The sequence below is a fragment of the Mastigoproctus giganteus genome, chromosome 13, assembly GCF_048544385.1.
Source record: "Mastigoproctus giganteus isolate SK-2022 chromosome 13, ASM4854438v1, whole genome shotgun sequence".
Lineage (NCBI taxonomy): Eukaryota > Metazoa > Arthropoda > Arachnida > Uropygi > Thelyphonidae > Mastigoproctus > Mastigoproctus giganteus.
In genome coordinates, this window is record NC_143587.1 from 7,813,695 (window position 1) to 7,840,546 (window position 26,852).

Genomic DNA, 26,852 nt, shown 5'->3' on the forward strand with positions numbered 1-26,852 from the left:
GTTCTGCATTCCTTATATCTGTGTGACACCACGTCTCTGAAATCCCAACAATATCTGCCTTTGATGTTTTGAGCAATACCTCAAATTCATCAAATTTATTTACTAAACTCCTAGCATTGGTGTACACGCAAGTATACATGCACCTGCTCTTCCTCTTAGCCACCCTAACACAACCCATGTGTTCACTTGTACCCCCATGATTCCCAGCAGTCTCTGAAATATCCTGCATCTTATTTTCCAGGCTGCGGCCCATTCCAATAGAAGCAGTGCAAGAATCACTTTTCTCCTCTGCCAGTGGGCTACTGTTAATCTATTAGTCCTTGTCTCCCCCCCATTCTAGCAGTTTTCCGACCCACCTAACACTGCCTTGATAGCATCAGCAAATATTCTTGTACCCTTTCTATTTAAGTGTATCCCATCCCTGTAGAAGCGATCTCTCCTGTTAACAAGTACAGACCAGGCTGAAAAAAATTCTACCCCTTGAGCCCTGCACAATCTTTCCAGGGCCGAATTGATCGACAGGGCTCTCATCATATACTCCCTCCTATCGTGTCTGGGCAGAATTGCAGACACTTTCAAATTCAACCCTAATTCACGGCTTTTTTTCATCAGTGACCTGTACTTGTTAAGTAATTAAGCCGGTCTCCTACTCTTAATATCATTAGTGCCAACGTGTACAACTATATCACCTTTTGTGCCCTTAAAAGATGATATCCGCTCTACAACGTCATCAACCTTTGCCCCTGGCAGACATACCCTGGTCCTGTTCCACCTATCCTTTTTACAAAGGATATTTCCCGTTTCCATGGTAATAGTCTTACCATGTCCTCATAGAAAAAAATCCAATTGGTGAATCCAATCTGGTGAATGTGGTGGCTAAGAGATTGTTCCACTTCTTCCAATCCATCTGTTAGGAAGATTTTCATTCAGAAACTGCCTAACACTGAGAGCAAAGTGACAAGGTGCACGCACACTTGCTGAAACACAGTATCACCTGTAAGTCCTAAATGTGTTAGTTCAGGAATAAATTAATTCTGCAGCATTTCCAAATAACTCTCACTATTAACAATCCATCCTTCAAAAAAGAATGGCCCAATTATCTTTTCCTAATGTTATGTTATTTTGGTTTTTAGGAGCATTAGCAACTAAGGCCCATATTGCTCCAGGGATATGCGGTGGTCATTCCTCGACCTTTCCGCATCCTCCGTATTTGGTGGGCACAGGCTCGAACTCCAGTCTAATTAAGAAGTGTGTGCTACGCACTGCTGCTCCTGCCCACCTGGCTATGGAGGCACCCTTTTCCTAATGCACACCAGACAATGACCTTAGGGGAAATCCCTTTCATGTTCCTCAACTTCTTGTGGCTTTTCAGTGGCCCCATATACGGCAGTTGTGTATGTTGACCTTACCACTAGTGCAAAATGTTGCTTCATCAGAAAACATTAAATGTTCCATAAATGAAGCACTACTGTCAAGTTTTTCATTAAATGAGAGAAAATCAATCGTGTATGGTAATCCTCTTCCAATGAAGTTTCACTCTGAAAATTTTATGCACTGTAGAGTCAAGAATACCCAGCTCCAAAGATGCCCAATGTATTGATTTCCGTGGGCTTGCAGTAAAGGATTGTTCTACATATGCCACACCTTCACTTACACTTGGCCTTCCAGACCTTGGTTTATCATTGCCTGTTTCTTTAAACTTTTTCATCCAGTTAGTTATGGAATTCCTGTGTGGTGCATCTTTGTAATGGGTTCTAAATCTTTTTTTTTTTTTTTTTTTTTACTGCAATTACAGACTTGAACTCGTCCAACCACAGCATACAATTTACTTTCTCTTCTACTGAACCCATTTGGTCAAACCTAATTCTGCAAAAAAATAATAATAATAATAAAACTTTTGTTAACTACAATAAAATAAATGAATCACTTTTAGTACATACTAAACTTCACTAAATTATATTTCTAACTTTTTTACAGATTGTTATGAGTGGATACCACAAGTGAGGAGAAGGTGAGGATGCCCTAGAAAAATATGGAAGGAAGGTGCACTGTCCGCCACAAGAAAGAGAAATTTGAAAGCGGAAGATGCCTAGGTCCAGTGACTTTGGAAAATGGGAACGACGAGGCAGTGATCTGCTGTATAAAGTCAAACATATATAGATAGATTTTATCATGTATAGAACAGCAATTATGAAAATTTAAAACTGCACAAGGACTTTATAATCACCATGTATATCAAAATCTCTATTCATCCATTATGGATGAAATCTCTACTCATCCTCTCATCATATACTCCCTCCTATCTTGTCTGGGCAGAATGGCGCCTCCATAGCCAGGTGGGAAGGAGCAGCACTGCGTAGCACACGCTTCTTGATTAGACCGAGGTTCGAGCCCATCACCACCAAATACGGAGGATGTGGAAAGGTCAGGGAATGACCACCGCATATTCCGGAGCAATATGGCCTTAGTTGCTAATGCTCCTAAAAACCAAATAATAACAACAACAACAACTGGGCAGAATTGCAGACGATTTCAAATTTAACCCTAACTTGCAACTCTTTTCAACATTACAGGCTATCTTATATCTACCATAGACCTCTGTGTTTCCTGATAATTTATAAGCATCCCATGTATTTTTATTCTCTGCTACGAGTCTCAGTTATTACAAAATCATTTAACTCTTCAACATTGACCTGTACTTGTTAAGTAAGTCCTCAGATCTCCCAATCTTAATGTCATTAGTGGCAACATGTATAACAATATCACTGTTTTCCTGACAGTAGAGTTACCAACAACAACAACTAGCTCCTGTGGGACCAGTGTATTTTTGCCACTGTGTTGCCTGATGATCAAGTGCAAGCTCTGGCATTAACGTGGGCAGCCGGGAGCTTGATGGGCCCCCTACAATTTAAATCCTTCGAGGGCATCCACCCTGTTCTTTAAGCTCTCAATGGCCTATAACAATGCTAAGTTGGTGCTAATATCCTCACACTCTTTACATCGAGCGCACACAAAGACATCCCCCTTGGCAATATCATGTCTCATTCCTGAATGCTCCAAAATATCAAATAAGCAGTACATTTCATAAGGCTGTGATTCAGAGGACAACTACCCCCCCCCCCCCCCAGTTCTTTAGTTCTTTCTCCCGAGCCACAACACTTCCACTACCTTGGGCCTTTGCATCTATGCTCACACATAAGGAATTTTTAGGAAGGGGGATGCAAGAAGTATATCAAATTCCAAAAAGGAGCTAAATGATTTTGTGATAATTGAGAGGGAAGTGGAAGAGAAACTGATGAAGATCACATAAAAAAAGGCACCTGGGATGGATGGGATCAATCCAATTATATTAAGGAAGGGAGCAAAAAAGGTAGGCAACCTTTAGCCATAATTATGAGATATCCTTAGTTCAGGGGAGGTCCCCGTGGACTGTAGATACGTAAATATATCCTCAATTCAAAAGGGGATATCAAATGGTGACATGAATAATTATAGATCTGTTAGTCTGTCCTTGCTGTGACTACTGCAGTATAACTGCAGTCACAGCTAGAATTTGTTAAGGGATGATTTTGTTTGACAAATCTGACTGGATAATCCGATGCAGTAACGAAGGAAATAGATGCCAAATATTATTTGAAATCAGATTTCATGTGGAACAGTGTCAACCATTTGACACTGTTCCACATAAAAGACTGCTCTACAAATTAAAGCAGTGTGATATTAAGAGTAAGTTACTGTTATGGATAAAGGAATGGTTGAATGGGAGATGAAAAAGAGTGGCTATCAATAGCCACTATTCTCGTAGGACTACAGTTATAAGTGAAGCTCCTCAAGGTTCAGAACAGGTCCACTGTTGTTTTTTTTATATTTATTAATGATACTGATAAAGGCATATCAGGTTTATTTCTAAGTTTGCAATGATACAAATTGCAGTGATGCAGTGATGACAGGATTGAAAAATGACAATAATCAAAGTATGTTGCTGCAACTAGATCTAGAAAAATTAGGCAGATGGGTGATGAGAATTGACAACTGAAGTTTAACATTGGAAGATGCAAGACACTTCATACAGGTAGCAGTAATCCCAGATTGATATATCTTGTGTTGCCACAATCACGGCAGTGGAGAATGCAAAAGACCTGGTGGTAATTATACAATCAGATATGAAATTCTCTGAGCAGTGCAGACAGACTGCTAGAACAGCTCATGTTAGGGGGGTTCTGTCAATGATAGAGGGGAATTTTGTCAGCAAGGATAATGAGATGATCTTCTTGTTGTATAAAGCAATGATAATGCCATATCTTGTGTACTGCATACAGGTTTGGGAGCTTCATTTTAAGAAAGATGTGGATCTGTTGGAGCAGGCACAGAAAATGGCAGTGAAATTAGTGAGGAGAACCAATGAGTGGCTCTTACCAAGAAAGATTTCAGGGCTAAGGTAAAGAAAGCTGAAACGAGAACCATGGCAAATTTCGGACTTCTTTCTAGCCAAACCAGTTTGCCACTACTGCTCACTCAGTAAACAGATGGTAGGTGTTATTGATCTGGAGTAGAAATCGAGAACGATATATTGATTGACAGGTAGGCATGACAGACGATGTGCTGATTGCTGCATGAACACAACAGATGATAACATCAGTTTAGCCATTGATTAGCATTATGATGTATATTAATGAGCAAAGAATGGTGTATAATTAGTTTTGTAATGAATGGAATACAGGTAATATTAGTAACATATCTTTTAAAGATGGAAGAAATTTGTATGGAAAAATTAAATGTTGCTTGATTTTTCTGATGAAAAAAATTAATAAAACCGAAACTGTACTGTTTTAAGTGCAATGATTATTTTAAACTGATCAAATCACGAACAGTCATGGAAAGTTCTGAAATTGTAAAAAAATATTCTGTGCAAGTTAAATAAACAAAAATAACAAAAAAATAAAAATACAGTAATAAAAAAATTAATTTTTTGTTAATAAACAATTTATCCACTAGTCCACCCATGATTCTAAAGAAAAAAGGTCGTTACCCTCTCCACTTCGGGAGGGGTTCAAAGCTCTCGTGGAATTCAAGTGGATGGTAACCTGACCTTTTTTCACCATTACGGCAAACATGCTTTAGGGTTATCATTGGAGCAAGTGATCATTAGTGAGTGCTTCTGGGATTAGGGCATATGAATTAGGGCAAGTGAGACTAAACTGATATTATCATTGTGTTCATGCACCAATCAGTACAGCAATTGTCATGCCTACCTGTCAATCAATATATTGTTCTCGACTTATACTCTAGACTGATAACACCTACCGTCTGTTTATTGAGCAAGTAGTGCTAGAGTGCTGTAGAGGCAAACTAGTTTGGCTGGTAAGTAGTCCGAAGTTTGCCATGGTTCTCATGTTGGCTTTCTTTACCTTCATCGGTTTCACTTCTAAATTTCAGTGTCTGGAAACTTGGCACCTACAAGGTTGTTATTTGGTTTTTAGGAGCATTAACAACTAAGGCCACATTGCTCCAGTGCGGTGGTCATTCCCTGACCTTTCCGCATGCTCCGTATTTGGTGGTGACGGGCTCGAACCCCGGTCTAATCAAGAAGCGTGTGCTACGCACTGCTGCTCCTTCCCACCTGGCTACGGAGGCCCCTCCCTACAAGGAGAGCTGATTGAGGTGTTTTAAGGCTTTGAATGTGAATTGAGTAAGCTCAATGCTGATGGTTTCCTTCCTCTTGCTCAGACTACACACACGAATGGGCATAAATTCAAACTGAATTAGGATAGCTGCAGAATGGAAGTATAAAAATTTATCTTCAGCCAGGGAATAGTTGATTGTTTGAACAAACTTTTTTCTAGTGCTGTAGAGGTGGGTAGTTTGAATAGACACAAAGAACTAGACAAACTATTAGAATAGATGGACATATGATATGGGAAGTGTGTTTTTTTTTTTCTTTTTGGCTGATGCTTTATAAGCTTGCTTCTTTTACATCATCTGCCACTACTAATACTATCTGCAAATTCTAAATGGCAAACAAGCAACAAAATAGTCATACAGGCTACTAAGCATCTCACACTAAATAAAATACTGAAGATTTATACCTAAACAGATGTGAGACGTACTGATGGAACTAGTGGCAGACAAAAAAAAAAAAAAAAAAAAAATGCACATTATGATTATAAATTATCAGGAAGCACAGAAACATACAGCAAGTAAAAAGTATTTTGCAACCAAGTCACTAATGTTTTAGGCAAGCTAAGGGAGAATATGAGAAGTGTTTGGCTTCTCATAAAGAAATGTAGCAAATAATTCTTTGCTTATTTTAACACTAGAAGAAATGAGATGAACCACATTGGCTAACTGGATATGAATGGCATAAAATTACTCCTTGTTAAGAAGCTAAATATTCTGCATCTGCATTCATGCATGAAGACGTTTTTAGGGAAGGGACTACCAGAAGTATAGCAAATTTTAGTTTGGAGAAAAATTATTTTGTGATAACTAAGAGGAAAGTGGAAGAGAAATTGTTTAAGCTAGAAGTAAATAGGGGACTGTGGTTGGTGTATTCTATCCAATCATATTAAAAGCAGAAAAAAGTGAGGTAAGCAAATCTTTGATAATACTGCCCTTAGCCATAATTATGAGAGCATCCTTGGCTTTAGGAGAGACACTATGAATTGGACATGTGCAAATATCTGTCCTATTGACAAAGGGAGCTCAAAGGGTGAAGTGAGTAATTACAGCCCTGTAAGGATGACTTCTGCTCCAGCAAAAATAATGGAATCGGTGGTTAAAGAAGTACTACAGCATCATCCTGACAGGAATACAGTTAGACAGAAATAATGGCATTAATTCTTAAGGAAAGATCTTGTCTATTAGCTATGACACAGTAACTAAAAAACTGGATGCAAAAAATAATTTTGACATCATACTTACTTAGATTTCAACAAAATTTTTGCTGAAACTGTCACTCAACCTTCTCTTTACAGCAGTAACTTGTCCCTAATGACAACATATTACTGCCTGCTATTAATAAAGAGATGATAGAGTGACAGAAGACAGGGTGGCGATTAATGGGCACTGCTCTTCTTAAACTAATGTTATTAGTGAAATCCAAAAGTGTTCATTGGGCACTTTATTATTTCAATATTTATTTATGATATTGATGAAGACATGTAAAGTTTAATTTCAAAAAAGTTTGCTGATGATATGAAGTTCAGCAGGGTATAACAACAGATAAAGTAATATTACTGCAACAAGACTTAGAAAAATTTAGCAGTTCACCTGAGAAGTAGCAGTGAAAGTTTAACTGTAATAATTGCAAAGCACTTTTCTTTTTTTTTTTTTTTGGCTGATGCTACATAAGCTTGCTTTCTTGCATCACATGCCTCTACTACTGCACTATATGGACAACAGTAATCCCAGAATAACATATCAATTCAGTGGTACTACTCTAAAGGTGGTGGAGAACAAAATAAAATTAATTGCCCAATGCAACATGAAGTTCTCTGCAGTGCAGACAGGTAGTTACTAGGACAGCTCACAGGGTTCTGTCAACAATATACAGAAATTTTTCCAGCACAGAAAAGGAGGCAATTATCCTATTGTATAAAGCAATGGATAGGCAGTGCCTTGAATACTGACTACAGATCTGGAAACCTCATTTTAAAAAGTAAGAACTTGGAACGAGTGCAGATAAGAGCATTAAGATTAATCAAGGACAGAAAAGGGTATTCTAGTGAGTTGTTAATTACTGGAATAATTTGCCTCTATGAGTGGTTAAGGCTGACAGCTTTGGGGAAACTCAAAGGTCAGCTGAACGGATACCTATGTGAGGAGGGAGTCGAATAATTAGTTTATTTTGTTTTATTTATTTTTTCTAATTAATTTTTTTTTTTTTTTTTTTTTTGCTGGTGCAGCAGAAGTCTAGGGCTTCCTTGCATCAGATGGCTTGCTTAATAGCTTCCATGAAAAATATCTGACTGAAATATTTAAGGCTTTAAATAGATCGAGGAAACTAAATGCTGATGGAATCCTAATTATTTCTCAGACAACACAATTAAGTGGACCTAAAATTAAACTGAAAAGGGATGGTAACATAGCTAAACCAAAATTTTCTTAAGCCATAGAGTAAATGTTGAATAAATTTCCATCTGGTGTTGTAGAAGTAGATAGGGAATAAATTTAAGGGAGCATTAGATAAATTACACTAGCCAGGGTGAATTTTACCTGCACTAATATATCAGTTGTTGCCAATCAATTTTTGGTATTAATATTAGTATTACCATTGTCCACTTTTTTCCATTAATATTAGTATTATCATTGTCCATTTTATCCACTGTCAACTTGCTAGGCCTGTCACAGCTTCACCAGAGCCCTATTAGCCAACTACTTTCAGGAAATATCAAGAACACCCCTGAAACTACCCTACTCATAGTTGTCCCCCACAATGAGGACATTGGGTTGGACTTTGGGAGATTTGAAGAAGAAGAAATAGTTGGAGAGTTGGTTGCAAGATCTGTGGGATATTAACAGAGAAAGATGTTATATGGATTAGTAAAGAATAGGAGAAGGGATAGGAAGGAAGAATATTACCTGTATAATGAAATGGGAACGATAATTACAAATGAAGAAGAAATAAGGAGATGGAAAGACTATTTTAGGGGACTAATGAACATCAGGGAAAAAGGAGATACAATAGAAGACAAGGTAGATGAAACAGAGGAAGGGGAGGTGTAATATCAAGAAGTGGAGTGGTGGCAGCAATGGAAAGATGAAAAGAGGTAAACCACCAGGGTGTGATGAAGTGACTACAGAATGGTAAGATGTGTTGGCCAAGCACGGCTGCAATGGATGTACAGAGTAATAACAGTAGTAGATAAAGAAGGGAGGAGAAAAGGATAGTGAGGGACTGGAAAGGAGGATTGATGGTGACTATATATAAAAAAGGAGAGAGGGGTAAAAGTGAGAATTACTGAGGGATCACCCTGACTAGCCACATAGAAAAACTGTACGAAAGAACAGTGGAGAGGAGAGTATGAGAAAAGGTTGAAAGTAAGATGAAAGAAGAGCAGAGCGGTTTCAGAAAAGGAAGATCGACCATGGATTTCATTTTTGCTATGAGACATGATAGAAAAACTGTACGAAAGAACAGTGGAGAGGAGAGTATGAGAAAAGGCTGAAAGTAAGATGAGAGAAGAGCAGAGTGGTTTCAGAAAAGGAAGATCGACCATGGATTTCATTTTTGCTATGAGACATGAGTATGAAACAGATCTGAGATTGGCTTTTTTGGATATTGAAAAGCTTATGATAGTGCGAAAAGAAGAAGGGTACTGGAAATGTTAAGGAAACGGAGTAAAAATATCATTAATAGAGAGTATTAAAAGTCTATACAGAGGAACTGAAAGCTGAGTGAAAACAATAGCTGGAAACACAGCTGATTTGAAATTAGAATTAATATTAATATTAAATTAATAAGTTGTTATTTGGTTTTTAGTAAGTCCATATTGCTCCGGGAATATGCGGTGGTCATTCCCTGACCTTTCCGCATCCTCCGTATTTGGTGGTGACGGGTTGCGCACTGCTGCTCCTTCCCACCTGGCTACAGAGGCACCTTTAAATTAATAAATAATATAATTATTAGTATTAATAGAGGCAAATGGTGCAAGAAAACAAGCTTATACAGCATCAGCCAAAAAAAACCTGCCATTTCTCCAGTTTCATTGAATTTATTCAAACTATCCATTTCCACAACAGATAGTAGCTTGTTCCAGCAATGAACCACCAGCTGGATAAAGGCAAACTTCTGCACATCTATTAGGCAAAGAGCATTGATTGTGCAATCCTTTCTCAATTTGAATTTATGCTTCCCCCCCCCCCTATACACATGAGGGTGAGCAAGAGGAAGAATCCCATCAGCAATTGAGCTTGATCAAGATATTCAATGCCTTAAACACCTCAATTAGATCACCTTGCTGATGCCTATTGTCCAGATGCTGCAATTTACAGAACTGAAGCCTTTCTTGGCAAAAACAACCCTTTGTTCCCCTCACCACTCTCACTGCTCTACTTCTGTACCTATTCTAGCAGCTCTACATTTTTCCTAAAATAAGCCCTTCAGACGTGCAGGCAGTACTCAAGATGTGGGCTGACTATTGTCTCACTGCCTTGTGTACAATATCCTGCTGCCTCTACTCTCTGCCAGATAGTGATTGGAGGGAGTCTTAGTAGAGTATATGCGGGGGAATTGTTGAGGCCACATTATGTCAAGGAGCTGGGTATATTCTTATCATGTGTACACCATATCCAAAAATTTCATTACTTCATACAGCATGGCCTCATCACCACCTCTTCTTACTTCTGAATGCACCATGAATTGTAAAAATAATAGTACTAACTTATCTGAAAAAAAGATCTAAACCTCCCAAACACTTCCCCTTTCATTTCACAAATACAGTAGACTCTCGATTTTCTGGTATAGATGGTAAAAAACAAATCCTGGATAATCGATTTCCTGGTTAATCCAAAAATACAGAAGTCCCTGACATACGTAAGAGATACGTGCAACGAATTCTTACTTCGTCGAGTTTTACGTAACTTGGGAATGACTAATAACATATTGCTACTATATTATTATTGACAAATCTGAATTCAGTGCAATACTTGTTTGACCATTTTCATACATCTTTATTAGTCACTTAGAAGTTATAGTATGACTTAAAGTACTGTTTTATTGGACTAAATTCAAAAAATTGCAAGGGTGAGTACTGAAAAATTAAGCCCTTGCTATTTTTTGAATTTTATCTTTATTAATTTAATTTTCTGATCCAAATCAATCGCTTTCCTTTTCTTGAGCAATTTACTAGTACCATTCTCACTTATTCTTTAAGTCAGGACCGTGATAGCAGTCAAAATGAAATTTTCTGTAAAGAACTTCACAGGGATAAGGTGAAAACTCACTATTATCATCCCGCGCGAGCCCACATTTTACTGAAGCACAATTCTAGAGGTCACAAAAAACAATAAAAACAATTTGCACTTTCTGTTTTATTGGGCATTTCTGTTAGCGCAATCTATTATAAGACAGAGAGTGGTAATCAATGGACACTGCTCATCGTGGACTCATGTTATTAGTGAAGTTCCTCAGGGTTCAGTATTGGGTCCATTATTGTTTTCTGTATTTATAAATGATATCGATGATGGTATATCAAGCTTAATGTCCAAGTTTGCAGAAGATATGAAGGTTGGCAGGGTTGTCAAGGACACTACTGACACTATCCTACTGCAACAGGATCTGGAAAGGTTGAGCAGATGGGCTGAGAGGTGGTAAATGAAGTTTAACATTGACAAATGTAAAGTACTACATAGGGGAAACAGCAACCCCAGAGCAACGTATCAACTCTGTGGTACTACACTGACAGTGGTAGAGAATGAAAGGGACCTGGGGGTGGTTGTGCAGGCAGATATGAAGTTTTCTGAGCAGTGCAGACGGGCTGCAAGAGTAGCTCATGGTGTATTGTCAATGATATATAGGAATTTTTCTAGCAGGGATAAGGAGGTGATTATTCCATTGTATAAGGCAATGGTCAGACCACACCTAGAGTACTGTATACAGGTCTGGAGGCCTCATTTCAAGAAGGATGTAGAGATGCTGGAACGAGTACAGAGAAGGGCAACAAGATTAGTGAATGGAACAAAGGGGTACTCTTACGAAGAAAGGCTTAAGTTTTGCAAATTACAGTGTCTGGAGACTAGGCACCGGCGAGGTGATTTGATAGAGGTGTATAAAGCCTTGAATGGTTTGAGCATGCTCAATGCTGATGGGATTCTTCCTCTTGCTCAGAATAATCACCTGAGAGGGCATAAATTCAAACTGAGAAAAGACGGATGTAGGATAGACGTGAGGAAATTTGCCTTTAGACAGCGGGTGGTTGGTTGGTGGAATAGACTTCCATCCCTTGTCGTGGAAGTTGATAGCCTAAATAAGTTTAAGGCTCAGCTGGACAGGTATTTCGAACAAACAGAGGGGTGAAGTGGAAGTGGTTATTTTTTATTTATTTATTTATTATTTTTTTTTTTTTTTTTTGGCTGATGCTGCATAAGCTTGCTTTCTTGCATCAAATGCCTCTACTAATGCTATTGCATTTGCAATAATACCAAGAGCTGGAATTCTGTAGGATTTTACATTATTATGATGAAGTGTGTTTTCCCTTCACTGAAATCTTCAGTCACATTAAAAAAAAAAAAAAAAAAAAAACCATAAATAATTGTAAGAATCTTCTCTTTTTTTCCTATTTTTTTGCTTGTTACTTCGATCTTGCTTGTGCAATTAGTGCGTGCCATGATTGTCGTTTATTATTTATTTTTATTTTTTTTTTGTTGTTTTAAAATTTACAATCCTAAAAATAAAAAAATTGAGTGAAAACAAAACTACGTAAATCTGGAGTTGCGTAAGTCGGAGACTTACTGTATCAAAAAATGTTCAGCAACCTACGTAAAACATATGGCGATAGATAAAAAACTTACCACATACTACTCTTGTGTCCAATATGATGCTTCCCTTTATTTTTTGAGATGTCAATTTTAAATCGAATAGCTTCCCTTTATTTTTTACAATGTCGTGTATGGTTTGGTCACCAACATTATTCATTAGAGAGTTCATTAGAGATTTAGCGGAAGCACCATTTTCAAACTTTTGAATAATTTCAAGTCTTTGTTTAACTGAAAGCGTAACTCTTTTGCGTTTGCACATCATTTTTGTGATTTCTAAACAAAAAAAATTATATATATATATATATATATATGTATATTTACTATAAAAAAGAAATCCGACATCCCTGACATAAATAATAAAACAAAATTTGTCCTTTTGCAGTGCGAAGGAACACAACAATCGATGTGAAGCATTAAAACAAACTAAACATTTGGTCTTTTTTTTTTTTTTTTTTGTGGCGGGTGCAAAGACAGCGTGTGTTGCAAGGTCACAGGCATATTAATCTCCCAATGACGACTTATAACGCCACTTCTTGTCGCTTATTTATGACTTGCAAAATATCTGTTTATACCTATTCTAGTTATTACTTGCACCAGAAATATAATTTCATAATATGAAATAAATACTATTCATATTATGATTTCAACCAGAAATCATAATATGAATTATTATGATTTCAGGTTGATTTTTTTTTTTTTTTTTTTTAAATTTGGAGTCTTGAAACGTCCTGGTTAATCCAATCCCGGTAAATCGAGAGGCCGCTGTATAAGTGGTTTCAGTTCTAAACCCAATGATATCCATTTCCACTTACAGGCGGCCAAACCCCACGTACCTTTTCTGACTGAATCCCAGTTATTGGTTGATTCAACCATTGCTCATCTGAATTGTCTGAATTATTTGCTGAATGATTCCTTTTGCTTCAAAGGTGGTATTTGTGCATATGTCTGTTCTGATATTCCCTGTCAGAGACAATAATTTGGAATCCTCTTTTCAATATTCTCTGGCTTAAAATCTGTTGCCTCTATCGTTCAACCAACTCCAATAATCACTTTGAACTCTTTGACTTCCTCTCTTTGAAACTTGACTTTCTCCAATCGAACTTTCTAACAGTGAGGTAATTTTCCTAGGTGAGTTTAATGTTCACAATTACAGCTGGCATCTGTTTTCTAGTTGCACATAACCAGCTACTCAAGATGCTCAAGCTTTTGCAATTATTAATGAGCCTTTCTCTCATGGCCATTCTCAACCTCGTGTTGTTTGGCATTACAAGAATACAAAATGGGATGATCTGTGAGATTTCTTTTCTTCATTTCCTTGGTCAGATTACTGTTTCAAATCTTCTGATGTCAAGATTTCTTAAGATCGTGTCAGTTTGTTATGTTATTTGGTTTTTTAGGAGCATTAGCAACTAAGGCCATATTGCTCCGGGATATGCAGTGGTCATTCCCTGACCTTTCTGCATCCTCCGTATTGGGTGGTGACAGGCTCGAACCACAGTCTAATCAAAAGCGTGTGCTACGCACTACTGCTCCTTCCCACCTGGCTACAGAGGCACCTGATCGTGTCAGTGAAATTATTCTTGTAGGGATGAAATCCTTTATTCCACACTCCACCTTAAAATCTCGTCCTTTATCTAAACCTTGGTTTCCCAATAAATGTGCTAAGGCTGTTCAAGAAAAGAATGTTGCATATTGTATGCATATAAAGAATGTTGCATATTGGCTTGTGTCCAATTCTTCAGTTTCATATGTCATGTTCTGCCTACACTACAGCTCGCAGCAATTGTAAAGCAGTCATTAATCAGTCCAAACTAGATTTTGAACAGGCTAAGAGTAGAAAACTTGCTTGTTGCCTTAGTGGTAGCCGAGCATTCTTGTCTCTTGCCAAAGCTATTGGCCACAAATTTCTCCCATCTCTGATCCCACCTCTGTCAAAACCAGATGGTTCTATTGCCACTTCAGCCAAAGATAAAGCTGACCTGCTAGCATCCTATTTTTCTTCCAACTTGATTATTAATGATCTTGATAAACCACCTCCCACCATCCCCAATACACTCCATTCAATTCCTCCTATGGTCTACTGTCAAACATATGTCAGAAAGATTTTGAACAATCTTGATGCTAAGAAAGCTCCAGGTCCCAATGCTATTTCTCCACTTGTTCTTAAAATCTGTGCTGTTTAACTTACTCCTGTTCTGTGTCACCTTTTTTTCACTTTCTTATTCCAAAGGTGTTTTTCCCTTCTGCTTGGAAATTTGCTCACATCCAGCCAGTTCCTAAAAAGGATGACAAATTCCTCCCATCCAATTATCATCCAGTTACTTCTACTCTTTCTAAAGTAATGGAGAAATCAATTAACCACCACATCTTAAACTATCTAGACCTTCCATCTGATCGCCAGTATGGATTCCATCAATGTCAATCCCTGGTGATATTCTGCCACAGATGGGCAACCCCATCTATGGATAAATTCAATGGAGAGGTTTGGAGACACTCAAGCAGTTGCTCTTGACATCTCAAAGGCTTTTGATCGTATTTGGCATAAAGGTCTTTTAAATAAGCTTCCATCTTATGGTTTGCCAACTGTTTATTGTAATGGGTATCCAGTTTTCTCTCTGATCACTCACTTCGGTGATGATAGATGGTCTCTGGCTTCTAACTTCCCCACTAATGCTGGTGTTCCCCAAGGTTCAGTTCTTTCTCTTGTGTATTAATGACCTTCTTCCATTGACCAGAAATCCTATCCATAATTTTGCTGATGATGGTACACTGCATTCCACCTTCTAGTTTGAGAAACCTTGCTCTGGACAAACAGCTTCAACTTCTGAAATATCCACTACCAATTCCATAAAATGCTGATCAGGTAAATCTCCAGTGGGGCAAAGATAACTTAACTGATTTCAATCCTTCCAAAACTCAGACCTAGCTTATATCTCACAAAGAGAATTCTTCTGCTCCTATGCAAATCTTCGATGACACTTCGATTTCTAGGCAAGGCCCTACATCTCTATTGGGGATTACGCTGAATTTTAATCTCTCTTGGCATAAGCACATTACAAATATTGCTTCCTCTGCATCTAAAAAACTGGATTTTCTCTTTTTTCTCTTGATGTTACTTTTCTTCCAAACAGCTGTTCTCTGTACAAATCTTAAATCCGCCCTACCATGGAATATTGTTCCGACATCTGGGGCAGTGCCCTAAAACCTACCCCCCCCCCTCTCTCTCTCTCTCTCTCTCTCTCTCTCTCTCTCTCTCTCTCTCTCTCTCTCTCTCTCTCTCTCTCTCTCTCCCCCAAAGCACTCCCAACACGAACCGCAACCAGTCAACATCCTTTTACTGTCCAACTTCAAACTTAGTGCCAATCTTTCTTCTTCCTCACTTATTCATTCAACTTCCGTTTTCTAGAACAACCTTCCTTCATGTGTATTTGCTGGAAATTACAATCTACAGAAGTTAAAGTCTAATGTCAACAAATATCTTCTTTCATCTTCTCAACCTTCAACCCATGTGCGGTACTAAGTACTATATGTTCTAATATCTCTCGTCTTTGCAGTTTTCATAAGAAAAAAAAATAAATAATAATAATAAATCATAATGAAATTTTTTTTGTTGGTGTTTAAAATCCATATACATAATTACAAGAGAATTGATCTTTAGAATTTAAAATAATTTACTGGATTTCTCTGACTGACCAATCAACGGTCAATGTTGTTCTCATATGTTATCACATCCCTTCTATTACTTGCCTGGACTTTCTAACCACCAAGAAGAGTTGTGCATGTGAACAAGAAACGGCACAGATTTGGCAACATGATGCTCATTATAAAAGGTATATCGTGGAGTAACAGCAGTTTAAATTGCACAAAAAAAAAAAAAACCTAAAAACATTTATGAACTAACACTGTCAGCAGAACTAGGCCCATTTAATTTCATACTATATATAGTAATATATAGATATATATATAAAAAAAACAGTACAAAAATTGAATTCATAAATAATTTCTTTTTCATTTTTAAACCTTATATGTTCAAAAGCAACTACATATTTTTATACAAATTAAATGTTTTCCATTGCAGGCTAGACCTGATAAAACAGAATCAAGAGTAAGTTGATGTGGCAATTCTTTATAAAAAAAAGTGATAAAATTTCATTATATCACTATTACAGTAGGATAATTTAATTTATACAATAGATTTTTTTATATATCTATTAAGCAAAACATAATACATTACTTTTTCTTGTAATTTCTCATAAGAGGAAAATTCATTAAAGACCTCTTCAACAACTATACGAAATGTTCGTTTATCCTCCTCAGACAAATCTTTGATTCTTTTATATGCCAGGTATTTTTCTCGGATCTGACGATTTGTAAGCTCACTTGAAATTATACAAATAGGAAAAAAAAAATCAATAAACATTACTGGGAACAGAAAAATTAAGGAAACAATTACTAATACAAAATAATAAAGACATTACAAAGGATGAAATACACTTGCTAATATTTTTACATTACCTCTATATTCAAGATGTCTTAAAAAAAAAATCTTGCAATACTAATCATATTATACTTTCATACTTTTTTTTTTTTTAATACTTTCATACTTTCCAGATTATTATACAATCATACTTTCCAGGCTGCTGCTAATTACATTTCTATTGAAATGCAGTTCAGCAGCAGCATGGAAAGCAAGGCAATGGGGATTTCCAGGACTGCTGGGAATAATAGTAAATACATGGGCTGTGTTAGGGTAACTAAGAGTAGAAACAGGTGCACGTATACTTGTATGTACACCAATGCTAGGAGTATAGTTAATAAATTTGATGAGCTTGAAGTGCTAGTCAAGACATCAAAAGCAGATATTGTTGGGATAGTAGTAGTAGTGGCATGTGATGCAAGAAAGCAAGTGTATGAGCTTATGCAGCATCAGCCAAAAAAAAAAAAAATCACACCATTCCCTCCAAATGCCTATCCAGTTCCTCCTTAAATTTATTCAACCTATCAACTTCCACAACGACAGATGGAAGTTTGTTCCAGCAATTAACCACCTGCTGGCTAAAGGCAAATTTCCGCACATCTATTCTACATCTGTCCTCTCTTAATTTGAATTTATGCTCCCTTAGGTTCGTAATCTGAACAAGTGAAAGAATCCCATCAGAATTCAGCGTGCTCAACCCATTCAAGGCCTTATACACCTCAATCAGATCACCACGCAGGTGCCTAGTCTCCAGCCACTGCAATAAGGCAGATATTGTTGGGATATCAGAGACGTGGTGTCACACAGATATAAGGGATGCAGAACTGGAATTTGGGGAGTACAACGTCTACAGAAAGGATAGACAGGACAGGAAGGGGGGGAGGGTTATGCTATTAGTTAAGAAACACATAAAATCCAAGGAAGTGAAGCCAGTCGACATCGCTGGACAGTGCAGTGTTGAGTCAGTTTGGTGTGACATAAGCATTGGGAGATCAAAATTGAGAGTAGGAGTGTGCTATAGGCCTAATGACTCTGATGAGTATAATAAGAAACTGTACAGGGAAATAGAGTGGGCCAGTAAATCAGGGAGTCTTATAATGCGAGATTTTAATTTCCCAGATATTGACTGGAATTTGGGGGCTGGTCACTCACACACTAGCAGGGCTTTTGTGGATTTATTGGATGATTGTTTTCTACATCAGCATGTTCGGGAGGCAATTAGAGGGAGTAATACTCTTGATTTGATTATCAGCAGTGATTCTTCATGCATTAAGAATCTGCAGATAAATGAACTACTAGGTGGCAGTGATCACAGTGTGCTGAAGTGGGATTTACTCAAAGAGGTAACTACCATTAGGGGTAAAGGGAAGGGTTATTGCTTCCGTAAAGGCGACTACGATGGACTGAGACAGTATTTAAATTCTATACAGTGGGACCAACTGATGATGTTACCAACAGCAAATTCAAAATGGGAAGCATTCAAAGAATTAATCTTGGAAGCTACTAGGCTTTACATACCAACTAAGAAATATTGTTCAAGGTTTAGGCCAAAATGGATGTCAGATGAACTAATGAGGCATATGGCAGAGAAGAAAGATGCATGGGATACTTACAAATTAACACATGACACAGAAGCCTATGATAGATACAAGTTGATATGCAACCAAGTTACAAAGGAGGTTAGGCAGGCGAAGGCAGATTACAAGAAATCCTTGGCAAGGGATGCAAAGAAAAACAGCAAAGAGTTCTTTACTTATGTAAACTCTAGAAGGAAGGGGATGAATCAGATTGGTCCACTTGATATTGATGGATCAACTGTTGATGACCCTGCTCAGGCAGCTAACAAACTAAATGAATATTTTGCATCGACATTCACACACGAGGAGTTATTCAGCGAGGGGAATGCCAGAGGTGTATTCAACTCTAGCAGTAAGCTACAGAATCTTGAAATAACTGGGAGTAAAGTGGAAGAGAAACTGTTGAAGATAAACACAAGAAAAACACCTGGGGTGGATGGGATCTATCCAGTTATATTAAAGGAGGCAGCAAAGGAAGTAAGCAAACCCTTAGCCATAATTATGAGAGCTTCCTTGGACTCAGGCGAGGTACCCATAGACTGGAAATGTGCAAATGTGACCCCAATTCACAAAGGAGGATCAAAGGCTGACAAGTAATTATAGACCTGTGAGCTTAACTTCTGTTCCAGGAAAATTAATGGAGGCACTGGTTAAAGAAGCACTACAGGATCATTTAGACAAGACTTCAGTTATAGCTCGGACACAGCATGGTTTTGTTAAGGGGAAGTCTTGCCTGACCAATTTGAATGGATATTATGATGCAGTCACAAAAGAACTGGATGCAGGGAATAGCTTTGATATTATATATTTGGATCTTAGAAAGGCTTTTGATACTGTTGCACATGGAAGACTGCTACACAAATTGGAGCAGTGTGACATTGGAGGCAAATTGCTGCTATGGATAAAGGGGTGGTTGAGGGGGAGAAGACAGAGAGTGGTAATCAATGGACACTGCTCATCGTGGACTAATGTTATTAGTGGAGTCCCTCAGGGTTCAGTATTGGGTCCATTATTGTGTTCTGTATTTATAAATGATATTGATGATGGTATATCAAGCTTAATGTCCAAGTTCGCAGACGATACAAAGGTTGGCAGGGTTGTCAAGGACACTACTGACACTATGCTGCTGCAACAGGATCTGGAAAGGTTGAGCAGATGGGCTGAGCGGTGGCAAATGAAGTTTAACATTGACAAATGTAAAGTACTACACATGGGAAACAGCAACCCCAGAGCAACGTATCAACTCTGTGGTACTACACTGACAGTGGTAGAGAATGAAAGGGACTTGGGGGTGGTTGTGCAGGAAGATATGAAGTTCTCTGAGCAGTGGAGATGGACTACAAGAGTAACTCATGGAGTACTGTCAATGATATACAGGAATTTTTCCAGCAGGGTTAAGGAGGTGATTATTCCCTTGTATAAGGCAATGGTCAGGCCACACCTAGAGTACTGTATACAGGTCTGGAGGCCTCATTTCAAGAAGGATGTAGAGCTGCTGGAACGAGTACAGAGAAGGGCAACAAGATTAGTGAATGGAACAAAGGGGTGCTCTTACAAAGAAAGGCTTAAGTTTTGCAAATTACAGTCTGGAGACTAGGCACCAGCGAGGTGATCTGATAGAGGTGTATAAAGCCTTGAATGGTTTGAGCATGCTCAATGCTGATGGGATTCTTCCTCTAGCTCAGAATAATCACCTGAGAGGGCATAAATTCAAATTGAGGAAAGACAGATGTAGGATAGACGTGCGGAAATTTGTCTTTAGCCAGCGGGTGGTTGGTTGGTTATTTGGTTATTTGTTATTTGGTTTTTAGCAGCATTAGCAACTAAGGCCATATTGCTCCGGTGCGGTGGTCATTCCCTGCCCTTTCCGCAAGCTCCGTATTTGGTGGTGATGGGCTCGAACCCCGGTCTAATCAAGAAGCGTGTGCTACGCACTGCTGCTCCTTCCCACCTGGCTACGGAGGCGCCTGGTTGGTTGGTGGAACAGCCTTCTATCCCTTGTAGCGGAGGTTGATAGCCTAAATAAGTTTAAGGCTCAGCTGGACAGGTATTTTGAACGAACAGAGGGGTGAAGTGGAAGTGGGTTTTTTTTTTTTTTTTTTTTGGCTGATGCTGCATAAGCTTGCTTTTTTGCATCAAATGCCTCTACTAATGCTAATGCTAATAATTATGAGAACTTTGTTGGATCCAGGGGAGGTTCCCATGGACTGGAGATGTACAAATTATCCCCAATTTAGAAATAGGAATCAAAGGGTGACACAAGTAATTACATACATTTTAGTTTAACTTCCATTCTGGGGAAAATAATGCAGTCACTGGTTAAAGAAGCATCAGAGAATCATCTTACAAGACTACAGTTATAGTTCAAACACAGCAGTGATCATGGGTTTGTTCAGGGGAAATCCTGTCTGACCAATTTTATTGGATACTACGAGGTGGTCACAAAGGAACTGGATGAAAAAAAAAATACTTTTTATTTCATATACTTAGATTTCAGGAAAGCTTTGGATACCATTGCACATGAAAGACTACTGTACAAATTGCAGCAGTATGGAATTAAGGGCAAGTAGCTGCTATGGATAAAGGGATGGTTGAGTGGGAGAAGAAAAAGAGTGGTAATCAATGACACTGCTCTTCATGGACTAACATGGACTAATAGTGTATTCTCCAGGGTTCAGCATTGGGCCCATTGTTGTTTTCTGTATTAATCAACGATACTGATGAGGGTGTCTCGGGCTCAATGTCCAAGTTTGCAGATGATATGAAGGTTGTAAGGTTTTTATGACTGTAACAGCAGTATGCTACTGCAACAGGATCTGTAGCTGAGCGGTGGCAAATGCAAAGTACTGCATATGGGCAGCAGTAATCTCAGAGTAACATACCAACCGTACTACAATCGGAGTAGTGGAGAATGAAAAAGACCTGCGGGTAATTGTGACATATATGAAGTTTTCAGAGCAGTGCAGACAGGCTGTCAGAGCAGGTCATGGTGTCTTGTCAATGATATACACAAACTTTGCTAGCAGGAATAAGGTGTGATTATCCATTTGTATAAAACAATGGTCAGGCCATACCTTGAGTACTGCATACAGGCCTGAAGGCTTCACTGTAGGAAGAATGTACAGCTTGAACAAGTACAGTGAACAGCAATGAGATTGGTGTGGGGAACAAAGGGGTTACCAAGAAAGGCTTAAGCTCTGCAAACTGCAGCATCTGGAGACTAGGCACCTGCAATCTCCGGATCTGTGATTTGATTGAGGGGTATAGGGCTTTGAATGGTTTGAGCAAACTCAAAGCTGAAAGAATTCTTCCTCTTGCTCAGATTATGCACTTGAGGGAGCATAAATTCAAATTGAGGAAAGATAGTTGCAGAATAGATGTACGGAAATTTGCCTTTAGCCAGTGGGTGGTTGACTGCTGGAACAAACATCCATCTGTCATTGTGGGAGTTGATAGATTAAATATATTAAAGGAAGAACTGGATAAACTTTTGGAGTAAATGAATAGGTAAAACAGGAAGTTTTTTAAAACAGGAACTTTTAAATACAGGTGACCCCCGCTTAACGCTGATAGTTTGTTCCGGGAAAACAGAGCGCTAAGTGAATCCGCGCTAAGCGAGCGCCATATTCCCATAAGGTAACATATGTATTTGTGAGTTGCGGTCTATTCCATAGGATATTTTCTAATCAATAATAAATGGTAGTGAAAATATGCACCAATGTCGATTAAAAATATTTATTATTCAAAATTTTGTACATATAAAATATTCTACATTATATACACATATAATTATGAGGTAATTAACTAACGAAAATCATGAATTTATTAATTCGATGGCCCTGTGCTCTCGAGTTTTCGTATCTTTGGACTGAAAAATTTGTCAATTTTGGGTTGTGCTTTGGCCCTCTTCCTCTCATTGTACAACATCATGTAGGGATTCATTTCTTTCTTCAAATTTCTTATTACCTTGGCACTTTGTTCCATGTCAGGGTCGTTCTCCCGGAAATAATCACACATTTTTTCGAAGTGTTCAAAAGCTTCACTAAGTCCTTTTGCAGTCAGCGACTTCATCGGTTCTTCATCTATAGTATCTTGATCATCATCTCCCTCAATAGCAAGCTCTTGTTCTTTTATAATTTCCATTAGTTCTTCATTAGAGAGGCCATCCCTGTCATTGTTGATCATCTCTTGTACGATGTCTTCGTTAATTTCGTATAATCCTGCTTCTTTTCCGAGCTCAACAATTTGTGTTTTAACATTTTCAACGGAATCATCAGGTTCCTGGGAATGCTTTATGCAATTTTTCCAAACTTTCCTCCACACTCCATTCATGGTTTTCTGAGTCACTTCATCCCAGGCACTTGAAATGTTGTAGATGGCGGTTTTAATGTTATAGGATTTCCAAAACTCCTTTAAGCTCTGTACATTTTCAGTGTTGATGGCTTTAATAGCTTGGGAAAAGGTGTTCCTTATGTAGTACGCTTTAAATGTTGCAATTACTCCTTGGTCCATTGGTTGGATCAGAGACGTAGTGTTTGGAGGCATGTAAAAAACTTTTATGTGATTGTTCAAGTCTTCTAAGCTCTCTTTGCTTGGGTGTCCTGGCGCATTGTCCATGATTAGAATAGCTTTATAACCAATGTTATTTTTTGCACAATATTTTTCCACTGCAGGACAGAAGAACTCAGCATACCAATCAATGAAAAGCGGCCTGGTTACCCAAGCTTTTTTATTAGCCTTCCAGATTACAGGTAGGTTTGATTTAGCTAAACCTTTAAGAGCCCTTGGATTTTCGGAATGGTAAACTAAAAGGGGTTTTAATTTAAAATCCCCCGCAGCATTACCACCCAACAACAAAGTTAACTGATCCTTCGCCGCTTTGAAGCCTAGCATGTTTTTTCTTCTTTCGATATGAAACTTCTTTTAGGCATTCGTTTCCAAAAAAGACCTGTTTCATCTATGTTAAAAACTTGTTGAGCAGTATAACATCCCTCTTCAATAATTTTAACAAATTCTTTTTTGAAAGTTTCGGCTCCTTGTTGATCTGCACTTGCAGCTTCTCCCTGTATTGCTACGTTGTGCAGGTTATAACGCTTTCTAAATCTATCAAACCAGCCCTTACTAGCGTTAAATGGTTCCACATTTTTTTCGGGGTGAGCTTCCTTTAAATCTTCATATAGGCTCTTCGCTTTTTCTTTAATAATAATTGAACTTAACGGAATTCTACGTTGAATGTTGTCTTCAATAAAATTATGTAGAAGTTTCTCCATTTCAATCATAATAGCCGGCCTAGCCCTGGTTAGTTGCCTGCAGGGGAACAGCTGTTTTTCCAGCTGCTAAAATTGATTCTTTATTTTTTATGATTGTTCTTACAGTTGAACCTGCCAGTCCTAAATTATTGCACACATCCACTTGTCTTTGACCGGAATCAAATCTCTTCAAAACGTCTAATTTAATTTTCAAACTCAATGTTTTTCTTACCTTTCCAATCTTTGCACCGTGTCCAGACATTGTTGCTTTTTCATTCTTATCCACCATAACTCTCTGCAAATGTAACTGCGTTGCACTGATTGTGATACGATGTTCGAGTACAGTAAACTGTCTGTATGTCTAACACTGTATGCACTGAATGATATCTAGAATTCCTCTGGCAAGTGAGCTGAAGACGGTGACAAATGTTTTATTTATCTGAAAAGTTCGATTTTACCGTGCAGTAAAATCAAATGGTTGTTTATTGCAGGAAAAGTACTGTAAATCAATTATGGTGTGACTCATGGAGAATGTTTATGGAATTTCCAGAACAGTAAAACAAACAAATTTTATGTACTTCGGGTGACCACAAGGTCAGAGGAGTTCAGAAGACAAGAGAATACTGTACAAGAAACAGCACCGCATTTAGCACTCATGGGATTGATTGTGTGAAAAACATTTCGCAAGTTATAGTTTCCACAGTAAAACAAAAGAAGAGATAGGGAGTAAATCTATTTTTAGTATCTTTCTATTACAGGTCAGAACAGAAAATGCAGACTTCGTAACAACATATGACACTGGATGGTAAATTTTTTCAACTTGTGTACTAAAAAAGAATTTCTACCTTGAAACTATCCACACCAAGAAAATAAGAGCATATTAAAAGTTTCAATTTTGTACATAGAGTAGAAATTATAAAAATAATTACTGTAGTTAATTTCATGGTGGCTATTTTCTCCTTTTGCCAAAAAAAAAAAAAAAAAAAAAAAAAGCTCAAAACAGACTGGACTGAAGACGGATTTGCCAAAAATTCAATCTGTATGCTAGTAAAATAGCGTTATAGTCAGATACGGGTTATAATGTAAGAACAGCGTTATAGTGAATCAGCGTAAAGCGAACCGCGTTATAACGGGGGCCTGCTGTATTTAAGAGCTATTGTTCAGATGGATGGTTCATCTGAAGATGAGATTACAAGGAGAATTAATGAGAGAAGAAAGGTCTTTGGAATGTTGAATCCAATATTATGGAGCAATAACATTCTCTCAAAAACCAAATGATTACTGTATAATGCAATTTTTCAGAGTATCTTACCATATGGATCTGAGATTTGGATTATAAAGAAAAGGCAAAGGAAGAAATTGCTAGCTGTCGAGATGGATTTTCGGAGATCAGCCTGAAGATCTAAACTAGAAAGAGTTGAAGACATAAGAAAAGCAATGGATGCTCAAATAAACATCATCAACAAAATAGAATAAAAAAGATTAGAATGGTATGGACATGTTATGAGAACGAGGAAGAGAGATTACCTAAAAAAGCAATGGAATGGACATCCCCTAGAAAGAAAAGGAGAGGAAAACCTAGAAGCACATGGATGGAGGGAGTTTGGTTTGGTTTTTAATGGTGCATTGGCAGCTAAGGCCATAATGTGCCAAGTCAAGATGGAGGGAGTGAGGGCAACTACAGAAAAGAAGAAATTGAAAAATGGAGACTGGGAGGACAGAAAAGAGTGGAAGAACAAAATTAAATTATAAAAAAAAAAAAAAAAATTAGATCGAGGATAATTGTTGATACAACGGAGAAATCCATGAAGAAGAAGGAAGTTTTTTGGCTGATGCTGCATAAGCATGCTTTCTTGCATCTTATGCAAATGCTACTGCTATTATTAATTTGCCTATTTCTTATGCTGGATACTAATACAACCTATTATTGGCATTCTTGGTTTATACTCTTCTCTCTCTAATATGTAGAGCTTTACACTTTTTTTTTTTTTTTTTTTTTTTTTTTTTTTAGTTCTCCATATCTTCTTATATACATAAAATAAAAGCAGCTGCAATTTTGTTTTATGTTTAATTTTCAAATTATCTCTACGGGCACATCATCTCTACGGTCACTATAATTCAGAGGAGTACGAGTGCAGAATGAACCAAAGGATTAAGGAACAACATTAAGAAACATTAAAATTATATTTGTTTGTTTGAAGTTGTACATTTTTCAAGGCTTTGTATAGAATACCTGAAAAGTCTGAGATCCTCTAACCATAATGCTCAGATTTTTTTAAAGCATTTTAGAATCTTCTAGACCACTAAATTCATTCTGAAATGACCACATCCACATTCATGCAGTGTCACTATTTGAGAGATCTGCTTTTCACACTTGGTTCTATCCCCCCCCAACCACTTAAGCAAGTGTTTCCTTTCGTAGCCTCTTTGAAGATTACATCAATGACACTGCTGATACACTCAACAACTGGATAATGAAATTACAATGATCAACCTACCCTCTATAGATAAAAGAAAATTACCAATAAGAAATAAAAGATCCAGAATTCATATCTATATTCATACATGACCATTACTGAACTATATATGACATGCTTTCTTATGCTGCCTGCTTCAGGCTTACCAACTTTTAGAAATCGAAAAATTCTACTTTTCAGCTGGAAGAAATTGGAAACAACAAAAAAGGTTTCCAAAATAGCTTTAGTGGAAAGGCCATGCCAAGCAACATTCTTTCAAGATGATTACAACAGGTGTCGGAAGTGGGAAGAAAAGTAGCAGCTACATTTCAGTTCTGCAAAATACAAGATTTTACACTTGAGGAGAGAGATTTATGAACCAGGCAGACGAAGTTTTTTGGATGGATGTACATAGTTGCACATAGCATGGATGTACATAGCATGGATGTACATAGTTGCCTATTGAAAATTTATTGAACATTTTCTTGCAGAAGTAGGGAAGTCATAATTCCACTGTATAAGGCAATAGTGAGAATATACTTAGAATACTGTATCAATGTATGGAGACCGCATCTGAGAAAAAAGACATGCTCCTTGAAAAGGTATAAAGATGGTA

At 37.7% G+C, this 26,852-nt stretch overlaps 1 protein-coding gene across 1 annotated transcript in view; it reads right to left on the bottom strand.

Annotated features, from left to right (window-relative positions):
* LOC150075748 (uncharacterized) overlaps positions 1–26,852 on the bottom strand; it is a 205,196-nt gene that overhangs the window by 168,108 nt on the left and 10,236 nt on the right. Inside the window, exon 2 of the mRNA XM_090387601.1 lies at positions 16,712–16,856. Coding sequence (XP_090243727.1) covers positions 16,712–16,856 — 145 coding nt within the window. The remainder of the gene's footprint in view (positions 1–16,711; positions 16,857–26,852) is intronic.